At 33.0% G+C, this 22,974-nt stretch overlaps 1 protein-coding gene across 1 annotated transcript in view; it reads right to left on the reverse strand.

The window, feature by feature from the left end:
• Nucleotides 1-1,466: 1,466 nt before the first annotated feature.
• Nucleotides 1,467-22,974, reverse strand: part of LOC132735568 (exocyst complex component 4-like) — a 61,711-nt gene continuing 40,203 nt past the window's right edge. Inside the window, exons 19-30 of the mRNA XM_060722527.1 lie at nucleotides 19,747-19,818; nucleotides 16,724-16,797; nucleotides 15,605-15,743; nucleotides 14,899-14,980; nucleotides 14,077-14,287; nucleotides 10,062-10,151; nucleotides 8,530-8,561; nucleotides 7,976-8,090; nucleotides 6,992-7,110; nucleotides 4,865-4,960; nucleotides 4,321-4,432; nucleotides 1,467-3,926 (exon numbers count right to left, since the gene is read on the reverse strand). Coding sequence (XP_060578510.1) covers nucleotides 3,756-3,926; nucleotides 4,321-4,432; nucleotides 4,865-4,960; nucleotides 6,992-7,110; nucleotides 7,976-8,090; nucleotides 8,530-8,561; nucleotides 10,062-10,151; nucleotides 14,077-14,287; nucleotides 14,899-14,980; nucleotides 15,605-15,743; nucleotides 16,724-16,797; nucleotides 19,747-19,818 — 1,313 coding nt within the window. The 3' untranslated portion in view covers nucleotides 1,467-3,755. The remainder of the gene's footprint in view (nucleotides 3,927-4,320; nucleotides 4,433-4,864; nucleotides 4,961-6,991; nucleotides 7,111-7,975; nucleotides 8,091-8,529; nucleotides 8,562-10,061; nucleotides 10,152-14,076; nucleotides 14,288-14,898; nucleotides 14,981-15,604; nucleotides 15,744-16,723; nucleotides 16,798-19,746; nucleotides 19,819-22,974) is intronic.

Consider the following 22,974-nt stretch of genomic DNA (forward strand, 5'->3'; position numbering starts at 1 on the left):
TGTTTGAGTTTAAAGAAATTAAATATTGAAAAATGTATTTTTTCTTGCTTTCTTTACACAGTATTTTATTTCAATATTATAATAAACACTTGGCAGAAATCAAAGATTTTTGTAAATCTCTTGCCTATCACCAACTTAAAAGCAGGACTTGTGACTCACCCATTTACAGAAACAATATGCCATTATAAGGCTATAAGAGATATACCATGCTGTCACACAATTTTAATTTATAAAAATCATTACGAAATTCTTAATTTGAAATAACTGATAAAGGTCTATCTTTTGACCAAAACTGGTAGACTGTAAAAAATTATTACACCTGTACTGGTGTTCATGTGTATAATTTTTATACTACACCTTTTATTGTTAGTTTGAAATAAAGATCTGGCGTGGGTTCGATCCCCAGGAGATGCTTTGGTAGTTTAGCGCGGAGGAAGGTAGTCTAGTACTGGTGTAACTCTCCAGGAACGATGGTTAGGAAACTACCCGCCTATATGACTGAAATACTGTTGGAAAAAGGCGTAAAATGAAACAAACAAACAAACAAACTTGAAATAAAGATGTTTGAAAATTTTGTAATAAAGCAGGTGGCCCATTCCTTATCTTACTAAAATAACATCTGAATATTTTGTATGTTTATACTGTTTTGTTACATTATTCATAGGTGTTGAATAACTAGAGACACTCCTTTGTTTTAACTGTCCTGAAACGACCATCAGAGTATGAAATATATGAAGAAGGTATTGCATGTCAAGAAAATTTTAGAGTATGTCACTAGATATAGTTTTACACTGTTTCAGCATATAAACTTCTACAGTATTTATTACTTCCCTTGAATAAGTGATACTAGATATGAAGGAAATTTGTAAAACAGCTGACGGCATTATCTGATTTTCTGCAAATAAACATGTAAAAATTAAAAGGGACACAACTCTTCCATGAAAAGGTTGATTGCCGAGAAAAACAAACTTCATCTTTGTTTTGATATAACATTCTTACTGTAAATGCCAAATATAAACACAATCTTTGAAATCCTGTAGAAACCAAAAATTATAAAGAAAATTTTCTTGAAGTTGGTGAGAGTGCAAAAATCAAATATAACCTTTGTTTTGATATAAATACTTACATACCAATTATAAACACCTTCATTGAAATCCTGTTAAATCAATTGTTTCCAGACAGGTGGATAGACATCACACCATAATATGTCTTCAAGTTTCCTCAGACATTTAAAAGAAACATTTGGTCATAATTCTGCCAAAAAATGTTCAAATCACAAAACTTTGATAATATGCCCCATGGCACAGTGACAATAATTCTGTCACAGTTTGTTTAAAACCCATTTTGAAATGTAAAGTAGAAATTGTGTACAAAAGAAATGGCCAAGACTCCCAACTACACACCAATATGGAAAACCAGACTAAAAATATTTATCTGGAAAATTTAACAAGTAAGAAACAAAAATGGAAGTTTTAAGCATGTTTTAATATTTAATAATCATCTTTGAATACATTAATAGCATAAATAGGCAAGCACTTAAAAAATACAATAAAATACATGATATTAATGTTTAACAAATTTGTTTCAAAACAATATATTGCACAGAGTAACAAAACATTTGACAATGTTTCAGCAAAGAGGTTCATATACACATTATAAGCTTATGGAAGGTCGGTGGTTCTACTCAGATTCCCGCTTTTATCTGAAATAATGCACAAAGGGGCACCTGTGGTCGTCCGCAACCAGTATAGCTCAAAAGACACCATATGACTCAACATGTTGTTGTGATTTTAAAACAAACAAAAAGGAAACAAGATTGCATTTGAGAAAAATGCTATGCCACCACATGGTTCAAATTTCATAGCTGTGCATCAAAGGACAAGTAAGTAGGTCACATCATCAAAATCTAGGTCAAAGTTCAATTTTATAACTAAAACTGTGCACATGGTCAAAATTTCATTGCTGACTACATCAAAGGACAAGAAAGTAGGTCACTGTCTCCTTGGGCAAGGCATAATTTTGACCAAAGGGTTTAATAACAATCTTGATACAGGTCCACCAAACAACATTTCAAGTCAAATATTTAAGCTATAGCTTTCTCCCATTCAGAAAATATTTGTTTTATTTTCTGTTTTTAACATGTGTACATAATGAGAATCACTGCCCCCAAACAGTGCCAATTTTTGACATTTGAACAACTTTGGTAGAGGACCTATAGATGATATTATATATCAAAAATCAAAGCTCTATGCCTTGAACCTTTAGACAAAAATATATTTTTTTTACTATATGTACATAATGAAAATCAATGACCCCCGGGGCGGAAACAATTTTGACCCCAGGGCTATAATTTGAACAATCTTGCTAGAGGTTCACTACACAATGTTTCATGCAAAATATCTTAACTCTATCTTTTGTAAATTTAGAGAAGATGATTTTTTAAGTTCTAACTATATACACATAAAATAAACCTATGGCTCCCAGGGGCGGGGCTAATTTTGACACAAGAGGCAAAATTTTAACAACTTTGGTAGAGTACCTTTAGATGATATTATTTAACAAATATTAAAGCTATAAGCCTTGTACCTTCAGACAATAAGATTTTTTGAATTTTTTACTATATGTATATATTGAAATCAATGATCCCCAGGGCGGGGGCAATTTTGACCCCAGGGCTATAATTTGAACAATCTTGCTAGAGGTTTACAACACAATGTTTCATGCAAGATAGCTAACCTCTAACATTTGTCAATTGCTAGAAGAATTTTTTAAAGTTTTTACTATATACATAAAAGGAAAACCAATGACTGGGGCGAGCCGATTTTGACCCCAGGGCTATAATTTGAACAATCTTGGTAGAGGTCTACCAGATAATGCCTTATGCAAAATATCTAAGCTCTAGACCTTTTGGGTCTTTACAAGAAGGTGTTTTAAGTTTTTACTATATGTACATGTAGCGAAAATAAATGACCCCAGGGCGGAGCCGATTTTGACCCAAGGGCTATAATTTGAACAATCTTAGTAAGGGTCTACCAGATGATGCCTTATGCAATATATCTAATGTCTAGGCCTTTTGGGTTTTTACAAGAATGTATTTAAAGTTAAAGTTTCTATTATGTACATAGTGAAAATCAATGACCCTGGGGCGGGGCCAATTTTGACCCCAGGGCTATAATTTGAACAATCTTGTTAGAGGTCTACCAGACAATGCCTTATGCAAAATATCTAAGCTCTAGGCCTTTTGGGTCTTTACAAGAAGATTTTTTTAATTTATTCTTTTAATTCCTTTTGGTTGCCATGGCAACCAGATTTCTGCATGGACTGAAATTCTTTGAACAACTTTGGAAGCCCTTCACCCAAGGAACAATCCTGCCAAGTTTGGTTGAAATTGGACTAGTAGTTTTTCACAAGAAGATGTTTTAAGTTCACTATATAATCTATATAACACACACACACACAAACACACACACAGGTGAATCGCTATATGCCACCGTATCGCAGATTGCGGTGGCATAAAAAAATCATATTAAAGTACATTTCGAAGAGTGCTCAAAATTATCATAAACACAAATGTTCACGGTTACCAGTTTTTTCCTTACAATACCACAAACATGATCCTCAAAAACATAAATTTAAAACATGATCATATTGACAGTTTCTATCAAATTCAACATATTCAATCTTTCAGCATTTTCTATTATCAATGTCAAAGTCTTAAAAAAACACACCTCAACATCTATCATATTAACACAAGTTTAGACAGTTTCATTTTGACCTTTCTCGATGACCTCCCTCAACCTTTGGATATGGGACTCTACGACCCGCTGATCTGTGGTAAAATGGCTGCGATGATGTAAGTGTAATAACTGACTGTACTCGCTAAATGTGAATTGTGGACCCTTCTCCGCTATTGCTGTTAGAATATCCTGTAATAATTACATAAACATATAAATTTATACACTAAGAGCCATATCATGGAAAATAATTTCGTAACAGGATTGCAAGATGGGTTGAGGTTTTTCAAAACAGACTTTTAATCATTACAATGCTAGTTAAGTACAATGGTCTTTGAATTTAGAAATTTACAATTTGTTTGTATGTGGTTTCAATATATAATGGCAAAAAAAAAAAAAATGGCAAAAAGACTACAGGCAGACTGCATTGATTTTTTTTTGATTTTTTTGAATTCATAATGATTTGATAGGCAATTTTTTATTGCTTTTAGTTATTAAGAGAATTCTTATTCAATTTTTCGTTTTCATATATCCGGTGCCGTTTCAAACATTCAAATAAAATTTCCCTGCACTACTATTAACTTACATCTGGATTGAGATAGAGCAACTCATAGTACTGCCTGGCATGATCAAGGTCCGACTCTCGTGACATTGTGATATTGGTCAGATTCTGCTGTATGGCAAATAAATTACGACACCTGAAAAACATATAGTGTTTTTAAGAAATTAGACGTTAATTTTTAATATGCTTATTTTTTAAACTTGCGTAATTGATAATAGTAAAACAGGAAAAAGTGTATTTTAGAAATACAGCCGATTAAAGCAGCATGCTCATTTTCATGGAAATTTTAAAAATGTATTTAGCTGTAGAAATATGGTGAAAAGTACTGTAAAGTCAGTCATAAACCCACATATGACAAGCATTTCTTAAATATTTTTACTTTTCTTAAAATCTTAGTACTTTTTTCTCAAGTTGGATTTTCTTGAAATATTTTGGCTCATCTGGAGGCATGTAGGTTTAAAGGTTGATATATATGAATGTAGTCTATGTTATATTAATGAATTAATATATTTAAATTAACATGAGCATTGGCCCAGTGAGTGAATTTTTTAAATTAGCAAGAACTTACATTTTCTTGATTCCATTCTCGTTGATTTTCTTGATAAACTGCATACTGTTCATGAGTATAGATGCCACAAGATAGCCAAGACTTTCAAATATATACCTGTAATATAGATGTAACATGATAGCCAAGACTTTCAGTATATATCTACAATATAGATGTAACATGATAGCCAAGACTTTCAAATATATATCTGTAATATAGATGTAACATGATAGCCAAGACTTTCAAATATATACCTGCAATATAGATGTAACATGATAGCCAAGACTTTCAAATATATACCTGTAATATAGATGTAACATGATAGCCAAGACTTTCAAATATATACCTGCAATATAGATGTAACATGATAGCCAAGACAATCAAATATATATCTGCAATATAGATGTAACATGATAGCCAAGACTTTCAAATATATACCTGATGTAACATATAGATGTAACATGTCAAAATATAATGCAATAAGATGTAACATGATAGCCAAGACTTTCAAATATATATCTGCAATATAGATGTAACATGATAGCCAAGACTTTCAAATATATACCTGCAATATAGATGTAACATGATAGCCAAGACTTTCAATATATACCTGCAATATAGATGTAACATGATAGCCAAGACTTTCAAATATATACCTGCAATATAGATGTAACATGATAGCCAAGACTTTCAAATATATATCTGTAATATAGATGTTAACATGATAGCCAAGACTTTTCAAATATATACCTGCAATATAGATGTAACATGATAGCCAAGACTTTCATAGATGTAACATGATAGCCAAGACTTTCAAATATATACCTGCAATATAGATGTAACATGATAGCCAAGACTTTCAAATATATACCTGCAATATAGATGTAACATGATAGCCAAGACTTTCAAATATATACTGCAATATAGATGTAACATGATAAGCAAGACTTTCAAATTCATGTCTAGAATATAGATGTAACATGATAGCCAAGACTTTCAAATATATACCTGCAATATAGATGTAACATGATAGCCAGACTTTCAAATATATACCTGCAATATAGATGCAACATGAATGCCCAGACTTTCAAATATATACCTGCAATATAGATGTAACATGATAGCCAAGACTTTCAAATATATACCTGCAATATAGATGTAACATGATAGCCAAGACTTTCAAATATATATCTACAATATAGATGTAACATGATAGCCAAGACTTTCAAATATATACCTGCAATATAGATGTAACATGATAAGCAAGACTTTCAAATTCATATCTAGAATATAGATGTAACATGATAGCCAAGACTTTCAAATATATACCTGCAATATAGATGTAACATGATAGCCAAGACTTTCAAATATATACCTGCAATATAGATGTAACATGATAGCCAAGACTTTCAGTATATATCTACAATATAGATGTAACATGATAGCCAAGACTTTCAAATATATATCTACAATATAGATGTAAAATGATAGCCAAGACTTTCAAATTCATATCTAGAATATAGATGTAACATGATAGCCAAGACTTTAAATATATACCTGCAATATAGATGTAACATGATAGCCAAGACATCTACAATATAGGTGTAACATGATAAGCAAAGATTTAAATTTGTATGCAACATGATTAAACAAGACTTGATATATGCAACATCTTAGACAATAATTAAACACTAATGTAAAATGATAAACAAGACTCTTTAAATATGTATGCAATATGATAAACAAGACTTAAATTTGTATGCCAAAACTAATGGTAAACAATACATGTACTTAAATACAGATGAATACATGATAAGACAAAAAATTTAAAATGTATATCCAACATGACAAAAAAGATTCAAATATGTATGCAACATGATAAAGAAGACGTGTTGTGTGGATAACAGAATATACAAAATACTTCAACATAATCCTGCAAGTATTATATAGATGCAACAAGATTATAAAATGTATCCTGATAAGCAAAGACCTTTAAAACTGATAGCGAACAGCATGGATCCTGATCAGGATGCACATGCTGATCACAAACGCATAATGTTGGTTTTGTAGTGACGCGGCTCATTTCTAATACAGTTACACCTATATATTAAACAATAATTAAATTCTTTTTATGTTTGAAAAACTTACTTAAATTTTTTCGGCTGAAGACTCTGCGACAAGACTTCCTCCATTCCCGATAAATCTTTATTCAACTTTAACACATTAGAGTCTGGATCCAAATCATCGATGGGACCGGCATAGTTTGACTGAATTATATAAAATAATATATATTAACTCTGTCAATGCTGTCATAGAAAGTTTACAGTCTTTGCACAAGTACAGTCAATGAATCAGTTCCGGACCATGACCAGTTCGGGTCCACTATGCGATTTATTGTAGTAATTTTGGAAAGATTCTTGCAAAATTTGGTTTTGGTATGGTCAAGAAGTATGATTATTTCACCACAAAATATATATTTTTCTCTGGGGTTGTAAATATTCAAAGTTACTAGACACTTGAACATTTGCAACAAGCATTCATAAAAATAGAGGATAGTTATGGAGGCCAAAATGCGTGACGATTTAATCAAACGAAATAAATTTATAGACTCGGTCAAGACTGCATTTTACATAGTCTAATGAGGATCTATATAATTTATAGATCCCTACTCTGACCTTTTATTTGAATAACAATAAATTTGTCTACAAACATTGGCATGTGCTCTTTTGTTAATAAGTATTTTGTGAAATTCTTACTGTATCCACTAACCTAACAATTAGAATTAGACAGGTCAGGGATCTATGCATAGGCTGATCGACTTCACTTTTCCGTCTGCAAACCTCAGTTAAATGTTTTAAACCTATACATCCCTAAATATCTTAAACAGACTTCTCTAGCTGTTAATCCGAAGAAGACCTTTTATTATATTTTAATGTTAAATAGAAAAGGAAATACAGGGACTTAACAGCAAACAGTGCAGACCATGATCTTATGACACAGAGGTGCTGGCTGATCTTGGTCAGCATGGCTAGCATGAGTATTTTCTGAAGCTACAGTTAAACCACAACAGTATGTAACATCAGATATTCTGTCAGACATGGATTCAAAAATGACATACAGAAAAAAACGAACCTGTTTGGCCACTGGCATTAGATAATAAAAGCAATGCACTCTCACTTCCAGGTGTAAAAGTAGCAAACAAATCTCTGCTAGATCTTGAAAATCCTTCACCAAACTATTCAATGATCTGTGAAAATATATATGTAAACATGTTATCCTCCACTAAAATGTTTAAAAAACATGTACAAAAATGATAAAGGAACAATTATCTGTTAACATGCTGTATGTATAAATTATACCATATAAACATTTTTGAAGGTTGAATATCTGTTTTTACGGTCATTATACAAGTATAATATACCCCATTCATTAAACAAAAGCAGCACAAGCGGTGTTGACTTTCATCTTTTTAACAAAAAATTCCAAGTTAACAAAGGGCATGACTCCAAAAATATATCTTTCAGAATGATGCCCATTGTTTTAAAACTGTACCTTGTCATGATAAGCAAGAATGTTGATAATTTTTAAAATCTTAAAATAATGGGCAAGAAAAGTTGACAATAGCATATTTATATAAGTGGGAGCAAAAAAAAACTATTATGAAGATATTCTATATCATTACTTACTCCAGTGTTTTAGGTAAAACTGTTGGAGCATCCTGGAATAAAAGAGAAAAATTACCAATTTCTCAAAAAAAAAGTCTAAGTTCAAAAGGGGCATAATTCTGGAAATAGTCTTGCTAGAGTATTGAACACTCACAAATGTTGAGTGATGATAAGAAACATTTATATGAAGTTTGAAGTAGATACATTCAAAAAAAGAAGTTATTAAAAAAAACAATGTTTTTTTCATGAAAATTTTAAGTTCAAGGGAGTTGTAAACCTTGTCACATATGATGTGGTTGATGACAAGCAACTTATATTTAAAGTTTGAAGAAAATACCTTAAGAAATAAAGAACTTATAGTGAAAAAACTTAAAAACTAGAATCAGAAATCTTGAAAGTCAGTCTATTTGTTGCTATAGCAACCAGAATTTTCAACATAGGAAGATAAGAAAAGGATGTGCATAATTTCCATACTGCCATCTACCCATATGTCAAGTTTCATAAACATATTTTCAGTACTTTTTGTGTTATCACTGGATCCAGGTTATGTGTAAAATTTGCCATATTTTCAGTCTATTTGTTGCCATAGCAACCAGAATTTTCAACATAGGGAGAAAAGAAAAAGATGTGCATAATCTCCATACTGCCATCTATCCATATATCAAGTTTCATAAAAATATTTTCAGTACTTTTTGCGTTATCGCGGGAACCAGGTTATGTGTAAAATTTGCCATATTTTCAGTCTATTTGTTGCCATAGCAACCAGAATTTTCTACATAGGAAGAAAAGAAAAAAACGTGCATAATCTCCATACTGCCATCTATCCATATATCAAGTTTCGTTAAAATATTTTCAGTACTTTTTGCGTTATCGCGGGATCCAGTTTTGTGGACCGACGGACGGACAGACGGACGGAGGGTAAACCTAAAGTCCCCTCCGGTAAACCGGTAGGGGACTAATAAAGAGATATTCAAATAAAGGTTTCTTATTATCTTTATCTAGCAGTTTCCACATCATTTGAACAGTCGTAATGTAATGGGATAATTTTCAGACTTTTAACCTTGAAAGAGCTCCAAAGGCTCTCATTAGCATTTTGAGACTGGGGTCAGGGTCCATGCACGGGGGAATTTTGCATGATTTTTCAAATATTTTTCATTCAAGGGGGAATTCCAACAGAAAAAAATTCAGTAAAAAGAAGTGAAAACAAGATTCTGTTAACTAATTTATCAACAATGTCATTAAATATTTTGGTTACTTCTAATGAAATTAAATACATCTTTGATACTTTGTATTAAAATTCAACTAAAACAATATCCCTGATCTATGGCCGTTAAATATCATTTTTGAGGGGGAATTTTTTCGGTTTTAGGGGGAAATAAACACACTATTTTAATAGGAGAATGGGGCCAAAATTTACAAAACAAGACCCCTTGCTCCTCAGCATGTTCATTTAAAACCCAGTCAGATAAACAAGTAAAATAGTCCGAAAAATGCCTGGAGACATTCATTGCTATTATCCTACTTAATTGAGTGCAGATTCAACATTTACTTACATCATACAATGGGGATTCTACATTTAAATACTGTGTTGCTATTGTTGTCTTAGTCACAGAGAAATTCTTCAATCTTGTTGAAAACCATTCCTGAAATATAAAACATGTTTTCAGTTCCTTAAAAGATATGGCTCCCCTGTCTGTCTGTAAAAAATAATTGTTCAAATTTAATATCTAAGCACCAATGTTGTTTTAATAACATTTAATTATGCAACCAATTCATGGGAAATTACTAACAGTATTAACTATTTAATACCATTGAGACTCATATTGCAATCAGTTTCAAATTACACTATCTGGACAGCATATTAATACTGTAATAATTTGGTAACTGCTTGTCATGTAGATGTGTATACAAACACCTACAACATGGCTAAGGACAAAAAAACAACATTTTACAAATTGACCATTTCTGTGCAAAAATCATGTAATGAACACTAAATTAACACCATACAAAACTGATTAAAACTGGGGTCTACATTAAAGTAATATGTTCTCCTACAGAACACAAACTGTCACATGACTGACTAATATTCAAATCATCACTAAGACATAAGATTTTATGTTAATCCATTTATCATTTATTTAAGGTGAACATTTGAGAAACGTTTTAATGAGTATGAAGTTCTTCAATGAGAATAGGAGTTATAGAGCAAACACAAAATTGTCAGACATTTGATCTTCAAGTGTAACCTGACATTGAGAGAGCACAGCAACAAATGACCTTGTTGATGTGAACATTTAAGCCATGGTTGAAGCAAATCCTTAAGGGGTAAAGGATTTTTAGAGCAGAAATTAAATTGCATGAAATTCAAGTGTGACCTTGACCCTACACAGAAGTGGCATGGGTTCTGCACACCTTGCTAAAGTGAACATTCCTAGTTTGATGAATATCCTTAGAGATATTAGATTTAGAGTCGACAAAATTTTCTGATATTTGATATTTGACCTTCAAGCAGCATGCCTCAAGGTGAGCGAAAATATTTCAATAAATCAAACTTGTGAAAAATGTGTTAAGATTTAAGGTGAAGTAGAAAGATTCAAGTTATAATTTACATGTTATGAGCGATAAATGCTGAATTTTTCATTATGTGTAACTATATTTCTACTGCATTACTAACGCAGTAAGGGCATTTTTTTGCATATCTGACCTCTTTTTGTAATAGACGTGGGTTGACAAGTGCCATTATTACCCCTCACTTTTTTCGTAATGTTAATTTCCCATAAGCCTCTGGGAGTTATTCTTACTGTTAATGCAAGTGTACCGCGTGACTAAGAATTTTGTACTGTTACATAGGTAACAGTATTTTTTAACAGTATGAAATCTGGTCAAGTGGTCTATTTTCTAATTAAAAGAAATAAAATGGCCGCCATTTCTCTCTCGATTCATTCTTATTTTCGACGATAGGGCCTAGGGCATCACCAAATTAAATATGACTCTCATAAAATTTAGTTCTTTGCACCCTAGAGTTCTTTTCGCGTATATAAAATATCTTTTTGTTGAATAGTCAAAAAGTAAACATCCCTTTTCAACGGAAGTTATTGTAATGTGAATAATTTTGTGTTAAACTGGAACATGCAGACGATTAAAGCATGCAACAAAGGATTATTTAACAATTTTAACCAGTGAAACGTTACAGATAGAGTTGGCGGACAGACATCTGTAGGATATCATCGTTATTTTGTAAAAGCCATGCATCTGACGCAAAGAATATTCTGGATACAGAAGGATCAGATTTCACAGATCATAACCTTATAAATGGGTTAGTGTTTTGTTTTCTAAATAAAATACAGCTTATTGTATGTTTATGACTGGTAGATATCATCACTTGCTTAAAGAATAAAAGAAAAACAGCTTCTCAAGTAGGCCCACAGTACACTTAAAACTTGCAAGGTAAGGACAGTTTAGTTATTGCTACTCTTGGTTTATTTTTGTTACAGTTAGATTTAGTTTACAAATTCAGATCATCACAGTATTTGTTCGTGGTAATAAAATAAATAACAAATGGGTTTGTGGGTAACAGTAACAAGAGGGCCATGATGGCCCTGAGGTCGCTCACCTGTATAAAGGCCTCTGGAGCGGGGCCAGTTTAAACCCCAGGGCTTTTATTTGAACCAACTTGAAAGACACTCATTTGAAGATGTTTCACGATGTTAATTTTGTTAAGTTTTTACTACACACATAATGAAAAACAATGATCTCCCCCCCCCCCCTCCAGCAGGGCCAATTTTCACCTGGGGGCTTTTACTTGAACAAACTTGGTAGACACCCATAAGAAGATGTTTCATGCTAAACATCTAAGCTCTAGCTCATTGGGTTTTTTAAAAGAAGTTATTTTAGATTTTACTATACACATATAGTTAAAAACAATGATGCCCCTGGGGCGGGGCCAGTGTTGACCCCCAGGGCTTTTATTTGAACAAACTTTGTAGACACTTACTAGAAGATGTTTCATGCTTAATATCTAAACTCTAGCTATTTTGGTTTTTTCAAAGAAGATTTTTAAGTTTTTGCTATATACATATAAGAAAAATCAATGACCCCCAGGTGCTGGGCCAATTTTCACCTGAGGGCTTTTATTTGAACAAACTTTTTAGACACTCACTAGAACATGTTTCATGCTTAATATCTAAACTCTAGCTATTTGGGTTTTTTCAAAGAAGATTTTTTAAGTTTTTGCTATACACATATAAGGAAAATCAATGACCCCCGGAGCGGGGCCAATTTTGACCCCAGGGCTTTTATTTGAACATACTTGGTAGACACCCATTAGAACATGTTTCATGCTAAATATCTTAGCTCTAGCTCTTTGAGTTCTTTAAAATAAGATTTTTTTAAGTTTTTACTACATGTATATGCATATAGGGAAAACAATGACCCCATGGGGCGGGGCCAATTTTGACCCCAGGGCTTTTATTTCAACAAACTTGGTAGACACTCATTAGAAGATGTTTCATGCTGAATATCTTAGCTCTAGCTCTTTGGGTTCTTTAAAAGAAGATTTTTTAAGTTTTTACTATATGCATATAGGGAAAATCAATGACCCCCTGGGGCGGGGCCAATTTTGACCCCAGGGATTTTATTTGAACAAACTTGGTAGATACTCACTAGAAGATGTTTCATGCCAAATATCTAAGCTCTAGCTCTTAGGGTTTTTTAAAAGAAGATATTTAAAGTTTTTTCTTTCGGTTGCCATGGCAACCAGAGTTCTGCTTGGAATTAAATTCTTTGAACAATTTTTAAAGGTTACCACCAAAGGAACATTCCTGTGAAGTTTGGATGAAATTGGCTTAGTGGTTTATGAGGAGATGTCATTTAAAGTAAAAGTTTACGGACGGACGGACGCCGGATGAAAAGCGATCACAAAAGCTCACCCTGTCACTTTGTGACAGGTGAGCTAAAAATATCATCCCTCGTAAAAATACTGTATTTTCCTCAGGATGATATTTTTACTGTTACCCACAAACCCATGTGTTATTTATATATTGATATTGTGTAAATTGATTCCTTTTGGTTACTATACAATAATATACATTTAATGTCATTTTCAAAATTTTCATGAAAATAAGCATTATTTCTGGAGGCTTGCTGCTTTCAACGGTGACCTTGATCTTGTGCAGGGACACCAATGATAAGGAGTCTGCACATCACTATGTTGAGGTGAGCATTCTTTGTGAAATTAAAATCCTTCAAGGGATATCACATTTATAGACCGGACACAAAATATCTGACACTTAACCTTCAAGTTTGATCAGGACCTTGTGCCAGCACAAGGGAGCCATGTGTTCCCTTTGTTCAGGTGAATATTTGAATTTGAAAAAAAAACATTCAAGGGGTATAGGATTAATAGAGCAGACACAAAATTTGGAAACTTACTAAACAACTGACAGACACAACAAAGTGATTCCAGTATAGCCCAACGCGTAATGGAGATACAGAAACAAAACACATACTTCATCATTACCCACACCACATAAAGTTAAAAGTTTTATACGAGAAGTTTAAGTTTATTACCAAACTTTCATGAACATTAGCTACAGTTCTCATCTGAGTGACATCTGTGATTATCTCATGCTGTGGAATGAAAGCCTCCTCTGATGACAGGTTGGTTATTAGGATGACTGCCTCCTTAGAGTTCAAGGCTCGCATCTCCTCCTCCGAACATACTGTTCTATTCAGTTCATGACCATCGGTGGGCTGCAGGGTTCTCCAACTTGGCAATGACCTACAAAGACCAGGCAATATAATTACATAGCATTAAGTATGCCATCAAGACCTGTGTTTTTGTTGTTTTTATACTTATGGTTGCTGTGTATGTAACTACACTTATAAAGTCATAAATCAACATAAAAGCTTCACAAGTTGAGTAAGATCTCACGAGCCTCTGTGTAAACTATTTTAGGCAAATTAGTACAACTTCTGGCTTTTGTAAAGCCATCAGAATAGCTCTCTACAAAGAAAGTTCCCAGAGAGATTTCAGTCAACAGGGATAAGGGACAAGTCACATGAAGTCAAAAACCTGAACAACTCCGTCATAGAGAGTTGAATCACTTAATCAAAAGTATTGTAACTATTCTAACTTTTTAATAGAATTTGTAACAGACATCTTAATTGGAAAGCCAACAAAGAGCTCTTGGTCAGTTTTTCAAGAGTACATTCTTTTATGTAAGTCTTGGAAGAACATGTAACAAGATGTAACAGACAATATTTGTTTGGTTTTGTATAAGATGAAAAAACAGTATTGTCACATCATGCAAAAGCTCATATGAAACATTGAGAAAGTAAACAAGAAGAAACAACACTTGTCAAACAACAGGATGAACAATTAGTAAATACCTCAAGAATCTACTGATGTCCTCGTCCTTGGCCCACATGGCACTGATAACTCTCTTCTCATCTGCATCATACTGTACTATACCTAATAAGATTAGAAACATGATAATCAGTAACACTGGTACATGTTCCGCAATGGCAATCTGACAATAATAAAGGCATGACATACCTATGAGGAATAGAAGGATTTTTTTTGGCTTTAATAACCTTGAACTCAATACTTGTACTCTCAGCATAACTTTCATATCAAATCATTATTACTGTAAGTCTCAAAATTAACATATAGATCCAAATCACTGTGGTATGCCTGACTGCAATGAGAAAGTCCCCTTTAGGGACAGAAAATTAGTATACTATTAGACTTACACTGGAATGCACTTCTTTCAAGACACAGTGAGTAGGTTAATATCATTTAAAATTACATTCTTTAAAGATTATTTTGCATCATTTCTTGAAAGATTATTTTGCATCATTTCTTAAAAGATTATTTTGCACTGTGTTAAATAATATGTATGTAGTGGATGATCTTGGCAAGCACTGGTCACACAAGTAGAATCATTGACCGCAAGCAAGCAAAGGGATTTTTTTAAAAAATTAATTATAAATATCTTTAATCATTGTACAAATACATTGGGTATATCTAAAATAAGTGTTTAAGGAAATAATAAATAGTGTCTCAAGTGAGTGGCTAAATTTTTTCAGTACTGACCTCTATAAGCAGAGTGACAGGTATCTCTATACCCTCGCAGTACGTTACAAATCATGTTCAGGAACTGGTCCGCATAGTCGGGTAAATCTGTCATTAACTCCTTCAAATCTAATACACTTTTATCCACTGTTACAGTACTCTGGAATTGATATAAATGACAAAATGACATATGAGCCGCATCACAACAAAACCAACATAATGGGTTAGCGACCAGCATGGATCCAGACCAGCCTGCACATCCGCGCAGTCTGATCAGGATCCATGCTGTTCACTTACAAAACCTATAACAAGTAGAGAAACTGATAGGGAACAGCATGGATCCTGATCAGACTGCGCGGATTAGCAGGCTGGTCTGGATCCATGCTGGTCGCAAATCCATTATGTTGGTTTTGTCGTGACGCGGCTCATATATCTCTTTAATCTCTTTAAAAGCATGATACCGGTTACAATCTTTTAAAGGCCTATTAAGGTTCAAATATGGACTTCTTCCCATAGAGTTTCTCCTCCAATAGGGTGCTTGCTGGCCACAGTTCTTTTCAAATATGGTAAAGCTTTATATTCTTAATGTCCTGTTACAGTTTCCAAAAATGTTACATTTATTGGCCATATAGATAAGCCATCTTATGTTTCCTTCACATTTTGACAATTAGAACAGTTACAAGTATAGTGATTCAGTATTGTGTATGAAAAGCCAAAATAAGGCTTTATTAACATTTTGCTACCTTTATCTCACATTATCTCAAATTCAATGCTATTTTTACATTATAAAACAAATGTTTAGTCTTTCAACAGAAAGCAAAATATATTTATTTCCGAGTCTTTAATGTGCGCTGAAAATAAGTTTTAAAACAAATTAAGATAACACACACTGGCTGAAGATGAGCAAAGGAAATTACAAACAAGAGTGTACTGAGGTGTCTTTAGTGCTCACCTGGGAAAAAAATAAAAAATTTGTAAAGCAATGCTTCACCTGCATATTCATTTTTAAGTACCATATATGATATAGAAATCTGCTTAATTCTTTCTATATCAAATCAAATTCAAAATGATTAATTTTAGACCCTTTACTTTTCTTATTCAATGAAATTGTAGAATATCACACTGAACAAGTCAAGATACCTGTAGCAATGGTCTTGGAACACCAAGCTCCTTCTGTGTTTTATGGTCTATGACATTCCTTAGTGCATCAAAACCTGAAAAAAAAACACATGGTTAGACTATATCTTGATAAGAAGCTTTCTCACATATATAAATAAATCTTGCCAATACAAAGTCAATATATTTCTATTTGACAAGATTTCTTATGACATCCAACCCTATGACAATTATGTCCATCATGATCTTAACCTACTCCAATAGTCTACATTATATACATAATATTATATACCAGTACATGTTGTTATGAGAAATTAAAAGCATACTATTTATTGCTTATAGAAAGAAGTCCAAAATATATGAAGTGCTTGGTAATAAATAAATTCTAGACTTCCAATACATATTATATTTGACACTATCTAGGCTAAGTTGTACATTGATCATGGTTTTACAGTTATAGACATGATTGAGACCAGTCTGTGAAATCCAGCATCTCATTGGCTGATATTTTCAATCAGTTTTGAAATCAACCAATAAGAACACTTCAAATGCAGACTGGTTTCAAAATCAACCAATAAGAACACTTCATATTCAGACTGGTCTCATAAGAAAATAATCAATATATTGAATACTTTTTAGCATAGAGTTATCACAAACAATGCTGTATTGATATACTTAAAGTTTCCAATGCGTCTGCATTGGGTTTCAATAATGAAATTCAATTCAATAATGAAATGAATTCTTTTTTTGTGAAGTAGACAAATATAACATAAACATTGTAATGTTTGTGTACGGAGTCAAAGACATTTTAGTTCTACACGAATGACTACACTTTACAAAAATTCGAAATACGTTGAAAACATTATTAAGATGAGTCAATAATACAGACTGAGATGGTACATGTATACAGAAAAAAACTTAAAACTACTGATTTGGAAAAAAACAAATATACGTTATAAAATTTCAAATGTGAAAACAAAGCATACGGTACAATATGCAGCTAAAAAATTCACTGAAAAAAGCATACAAATGTGACATTCAAAGTGAAAATTTATACAATATTCAATCGTGACACAAAATACACATGCAGACGAGAATTTGAGAAATACGGTAATAGTATTGCAAGAATTCATGCATAACCTAAGTTGTATGACAGCATCTGAATAGGAAATCATTCCTCAAGATGTAAAAATGTCTTGTTTTATTCTGCTATAGAGGTCTTCTAAGCATGTCCAAAAATAGGAATAAAAGCATACATGCTGTACAGGTATAATTTAGAATACCTTGAGCAAATTATCATCCTCAGAATCACATAAATTTATCCGATTCAGAACATTCATGTATCTATTAATGTGACACCAGGGCAATGACTATTAATTGAAACTCATTTCTTAAAGAGATATGAAGGGGAGCCAGCGAGTGGCCAAGTGCTTAAGGTGTCTATCTCTCAACTTAGGAACCTTGACTTCAAATCCTACTGGGTCTGACATATTGGCTGTGAGTTATACAGAGGCCACAATCATGTTTCCTTGTATAAGACCAGGGTCTGACGTTATAAAGAAAATCTCTAAGCTCAAGCTCTGATCTCAGGTATCTAATTGGTCAGAAATTCCCACAAAATGTACACTGACCAATGAAAATCCTGAGATTTGAGACAGAACTCAGAAAAATGTTTTACAACCTCAGAACCAGTATTTAAGGTAGTTCCTGGAAGCAGACTCAAGATTGATTCATATCAGAGTAGAGCAAGTATATATCATGTTTAAACTAAACACATCATGACTTCTGTTTGTTTGTTTGGTTTAACACAGTATAAGTCGTATGGCGCTGAAACAGGAAAGATGAATTTGGCTAACCTTTGGGTGTTACAAACTTCAAAGCAACATCAGATGGGTCAAAACCACCTCACAAGTTCTTGAGCTAAGAGATGCTCATACACCAGATATTCAAATCTCTTATGTTGCCTCTTACACACAGGGCTAACCGGTGGCTGAAATTCTTATGCATCAACTATCAGAGGCAACCCTTTAGCCAGATGGTCATCATGACTAACTTTAGGAGTTATGCAAAGACATTTTAGACTCAGTAATCATATTTCAGTATCCTTCAAGCTTGTACACTTCTTTTCAGATACAACTCCCCTTTAATTAATTAAATACTTTATTTTTACTTGCAACTCAAGCTAATTAAATAGAAGTTAACCCTTTACTGCATTAAGGTGATGGTCTAAGCAGTCTAGTTTTTCAAGCTATTAAATGAATGTACATATTGTCAACTTTTCTTTAATATGTCAGAGAAAACCTATTTACTTCACATCATCATGTACATCTACTTTTTGTTTGTTTCAAACCAATACCTAAATGGTCAAATAGCAATTTTTTTTAGCTATAATGGTATAGGAAGACTTCAAGTTCCCCTTCAAGCATTATTTCCGCTTCTTGTATTATATATCTACAAACATCAAAAATTTTCACTCAACAAAACCAGCCCTTGCACTACACACTGTGCTAATGAATTTGGACAAATCTCATGGTGATAATTTATTATAATCTCTAGCACTATACTTAAATCTTAAATTTATGCACAGCAGTAGCTCTGACTGGCCTAGACTTTTCATTTTAGTCAGTTCATAAAAGCTCAATGTTTACCGATATAAAATCTGTTAAACACTGGCTGAAAGCCGGAATCAAACCATAATGAAAAGCTAAGACTGGTTCCCTGCGTACTTCTAAAAGTCTTGGATGGGAACCACAACAGGACAGGGAACCAGATTATGAAAAGCTTGGTTCCAATCATAATTGATAGCTGGGATCGAATCATAATGAAAAGCTGGGATCCAGTCATGCTGTCGAAGGATTTATTTCAAGCCACTAACCTATCTGTCAGATCAACATGTAGACTTTGATTTTTTTTTTCAATCATATTTACAATAGAAGATTTGATACATGGGGAAAACTCAACCATTGGATGAGATTATACGGTGAGAGATATCAAACATTATTATGAATGGTGATGTATTTGAAACAAAATTGTGTCGGTGAAGAAACCTGGCTGAAGGATTTCCGCAGACGTGTTAGTGTCTGCCAACAAATCAAAGAACGATTCCCGACGAATTGGTGCTGTAAATAAAATACAAACATAACAAAACAAAAACAAACAAAACCCCTATTGTTACTGCCATTTATTATCCATGTTTTGTCGCAACTGTCTTAGGTTTTGTTTGTTTCATTGGGTTTTACGTCACATCGACACAGTATAGGTCATATCGCGACATTCCAGCTTTCAGGTGCCCCTCTGTGCATTATTTCAGGCGCTAACGGGCACCTGAGTAGAACCACAGACGTTCTGTATGCTAGCTGGATAGCTTCTTCACATGAAAGAATCCAAATCCCTGTCGGGATTCGAACCCACAGCGGTGAGGGGCAAGTGGTTTGAAGTCAACGACCTAAACCACTCTGCCACGGACGCCCCATAACTGTCATAGGTAAAGCTTAAAAACATACATGTATGTCTAATTGTATAATAGGGCATTGAAAGCAACCTGTTAAAATTAATACTTATCACACATTATTTCTGACATAGTGGTGACAGACATGAAAGACCATTAATCACAATGATTGAAATCATTTGTCACATAGAAATTACGCCCCGCCAAAGGATCAAACCAGCGGCCCTTGGATTTGATGCTATCTCAATAAAGATGATAAAAATGCCCTATGAATGTATATTGCTATTTCTAAATATATTTTGTGCAGATTTAAAAATTTAAAAAAATAAATATGGCAAAAAATGTCCTGAATTTTAAAATTTGTCTGTAAAGGTCAAGGTCATGTTGAAATCAAGGTCATATTTCAATACATCAAAACAAGAGGGCCATGATGGCCCTGAGTCGCCCACCAGAAACAACTGTTTGTCAGTGTTATTTTTCAAAGAACTTGCTGAAAGACCAGTCCACCTCAACTTTTACTTGCCCTTCTAATTATTGAAATATTTTGCCCTAATATTTTGGAGGCTTTGTTAGATATATTTATGTTGCAAGTGTGTTCCCATGAGACTATGTAGAATAAAATAATGCAGAATAAACAGGTCTAGGATTTCATGATATTTACGGACAGTCTGTAAATTTTTAGACGAGCCATAATTTTACAGATTTTTGTATCTGTAAATTTACAGACATTAAGTAAGAAAATAGTAGAAGCTGCATTAAAATTCAAAACCACAGGTTAAAATTAATAAGGTTACATACTATATGATTAAATGTAATAGTATGGTGAGATTCAAAACAATATGAGGGACCTTTCAATTTTCACTTTTATTAAATATTTCAAAATCATTCATACAAAGATGAAACTCAACCACATTACCTTTGTAAATATAAACAATCAATAAAAAAAACTAGAGTCAGTGTACCCGGTTCCGCATAGGACCCTGTCCCGTACACTTTCCCATTTTTCATTTTTTCTTGAAAATTCAAATGAATTTATTCAGTTTTCATTAATTTTGTGTTTCACTGAATTGGCATGTTTTCAACAGGATATGACATAATCTGGGATCTTGCCCCCCTTCCCCCTAGCCTCTCCCTGGAGAGTGCAGACAAAAATGTAAATACATGTACGTGGCTGTGTAGGTCACACATAAAAACATCTTATTCAGCAATTAAACCATGCTAATTTCTATTTATATTTGAATGAACTTCTCCCAACTATCAAACGTCAAGTCATTTCACCTTGATTCTTTTGTTTAAAATCAAAACCAAACTCTTAATTCGAACAAATCATAAAACTAAATAGATGAAAAAACTTTCAATCATAATTTTTTGTCTATGCTTGCTACCTACATGTTTGTAAAAAAGTATGTTTCCATTGCTGTTACATGTTTCCTGTGTGCTACTTCTTCTTGGAAATAAATGTTTGTATACTGTAGTAAGAATGTGCATTAAATTTATTTGAAGTCCTGAAAATTTGCAAAAAAAACCAACCTTATCTGGACTTACAGATGTTAAATAATTATAAAACATGTTTTAAGATGTAAAATAACCTTTCAGTATAAAAATGGCCTTGTGTGTGGAACCGAGTCCACTATTTATTATATTTTGGCCCATTCCTTTGCTTAAAATCAAGTGCACCTAGAAGTATGAACCTACTTAAGATAGAAAATGTTTCGGTAATCAGTTTTTATGGGCAAAGGATGTAATTTTCCAAAATAATATCTATTATAAGAAGAATTTTTAACTATAAGATAATTTTTCTTATTTTTCCCTTAAAAAAGTGTAACCATCGGGTACACTGACTCTAGTCAGAAGCTGCGGATTTTTAGTGTAAAATTAAAAACAGCAAATTTCACATTGAATATAGATTTTGTAAATTTATGGATTGAAAAATCTTTAAATTTCTAGACTATCCCTGGGATAAAATAAGATAATGTCCCAGACTATCTATAAATTTACGGACAGTCCATAAATATCATGAAATACTAGACCTGATAAATGACCACTACAGCAGGGTTAATTTTGATGAACATTTTTTCTTTATAACTTTTGTAAATGAACACACAAAATGTCACATGCAAAATATGTAAGGTGTTTACAGTAGGGACAACAAACTTTTTTATTTGAGGGCAAATATGTGCCCAATCGGTAAAATTATGGAGCTTTGGTAGCGTCTGTCAAGCTTAACACACTAGTTCCGATTTTCCGTCAACTCCCGTAACCAGTACCATACGGTACTAAAAAACTAAAAAATTTGTGCATCCCAATGTGAATGATTTGTCTTTATTTTCAGTAATACAAACTGTGCAAGTCATTTTAATAACCAACAAGAAACATGGCAATGCCATGAAACCAGGTTTTCAATTATCACCATTGTAGATAAATATGTTGTATTTGAAAAACAAATACAAGCAACAAACAATGTAACTATGTGCAATGTAAAACAAGAATAATGTAGGAGGAATTGCGCACAGAAGAAGTGTTCACTATATAATTATATTCTGTATAAGGAAAAAAAACAAAGGGCCATAATTAGGTAAAAAATTATCCAATCACAAAACCCCGACAATATGTGCCAGGGCACTTGATGACAAAGCTTCTGTGAAAGTTTGAACAAAATCCATTGAGAACTGTAGGAAGAGTTCAGCACAGAAGAATTTGTTCAATTCTGTATAAGGAAAAAAACAAAGGGCCATAATTAGGTCAAATATTATCCAATCACAAAACCCTGACAATATGCGCCAGGGCACTTGATGACAAAGCTTCTGTGAAAGTTTGGTCAAAATCC

Source organism: Ruditapes philippinarum, unplaced genomic scaffold (genome assembly GCF_026571515.1).
Source record: "Ruditapes philippinarum isolate M1 unplaced genomic scaffold, ASM2657151v2 ctg760_1_1_1_1, whole genome shotgun sequence".
Lineage (NCBI taxonomy): Eukaryota > Metazoa > Mollusca > Bivalvia > Venerida > Veneridae > Ruditapes > Ruditapes philippinarum.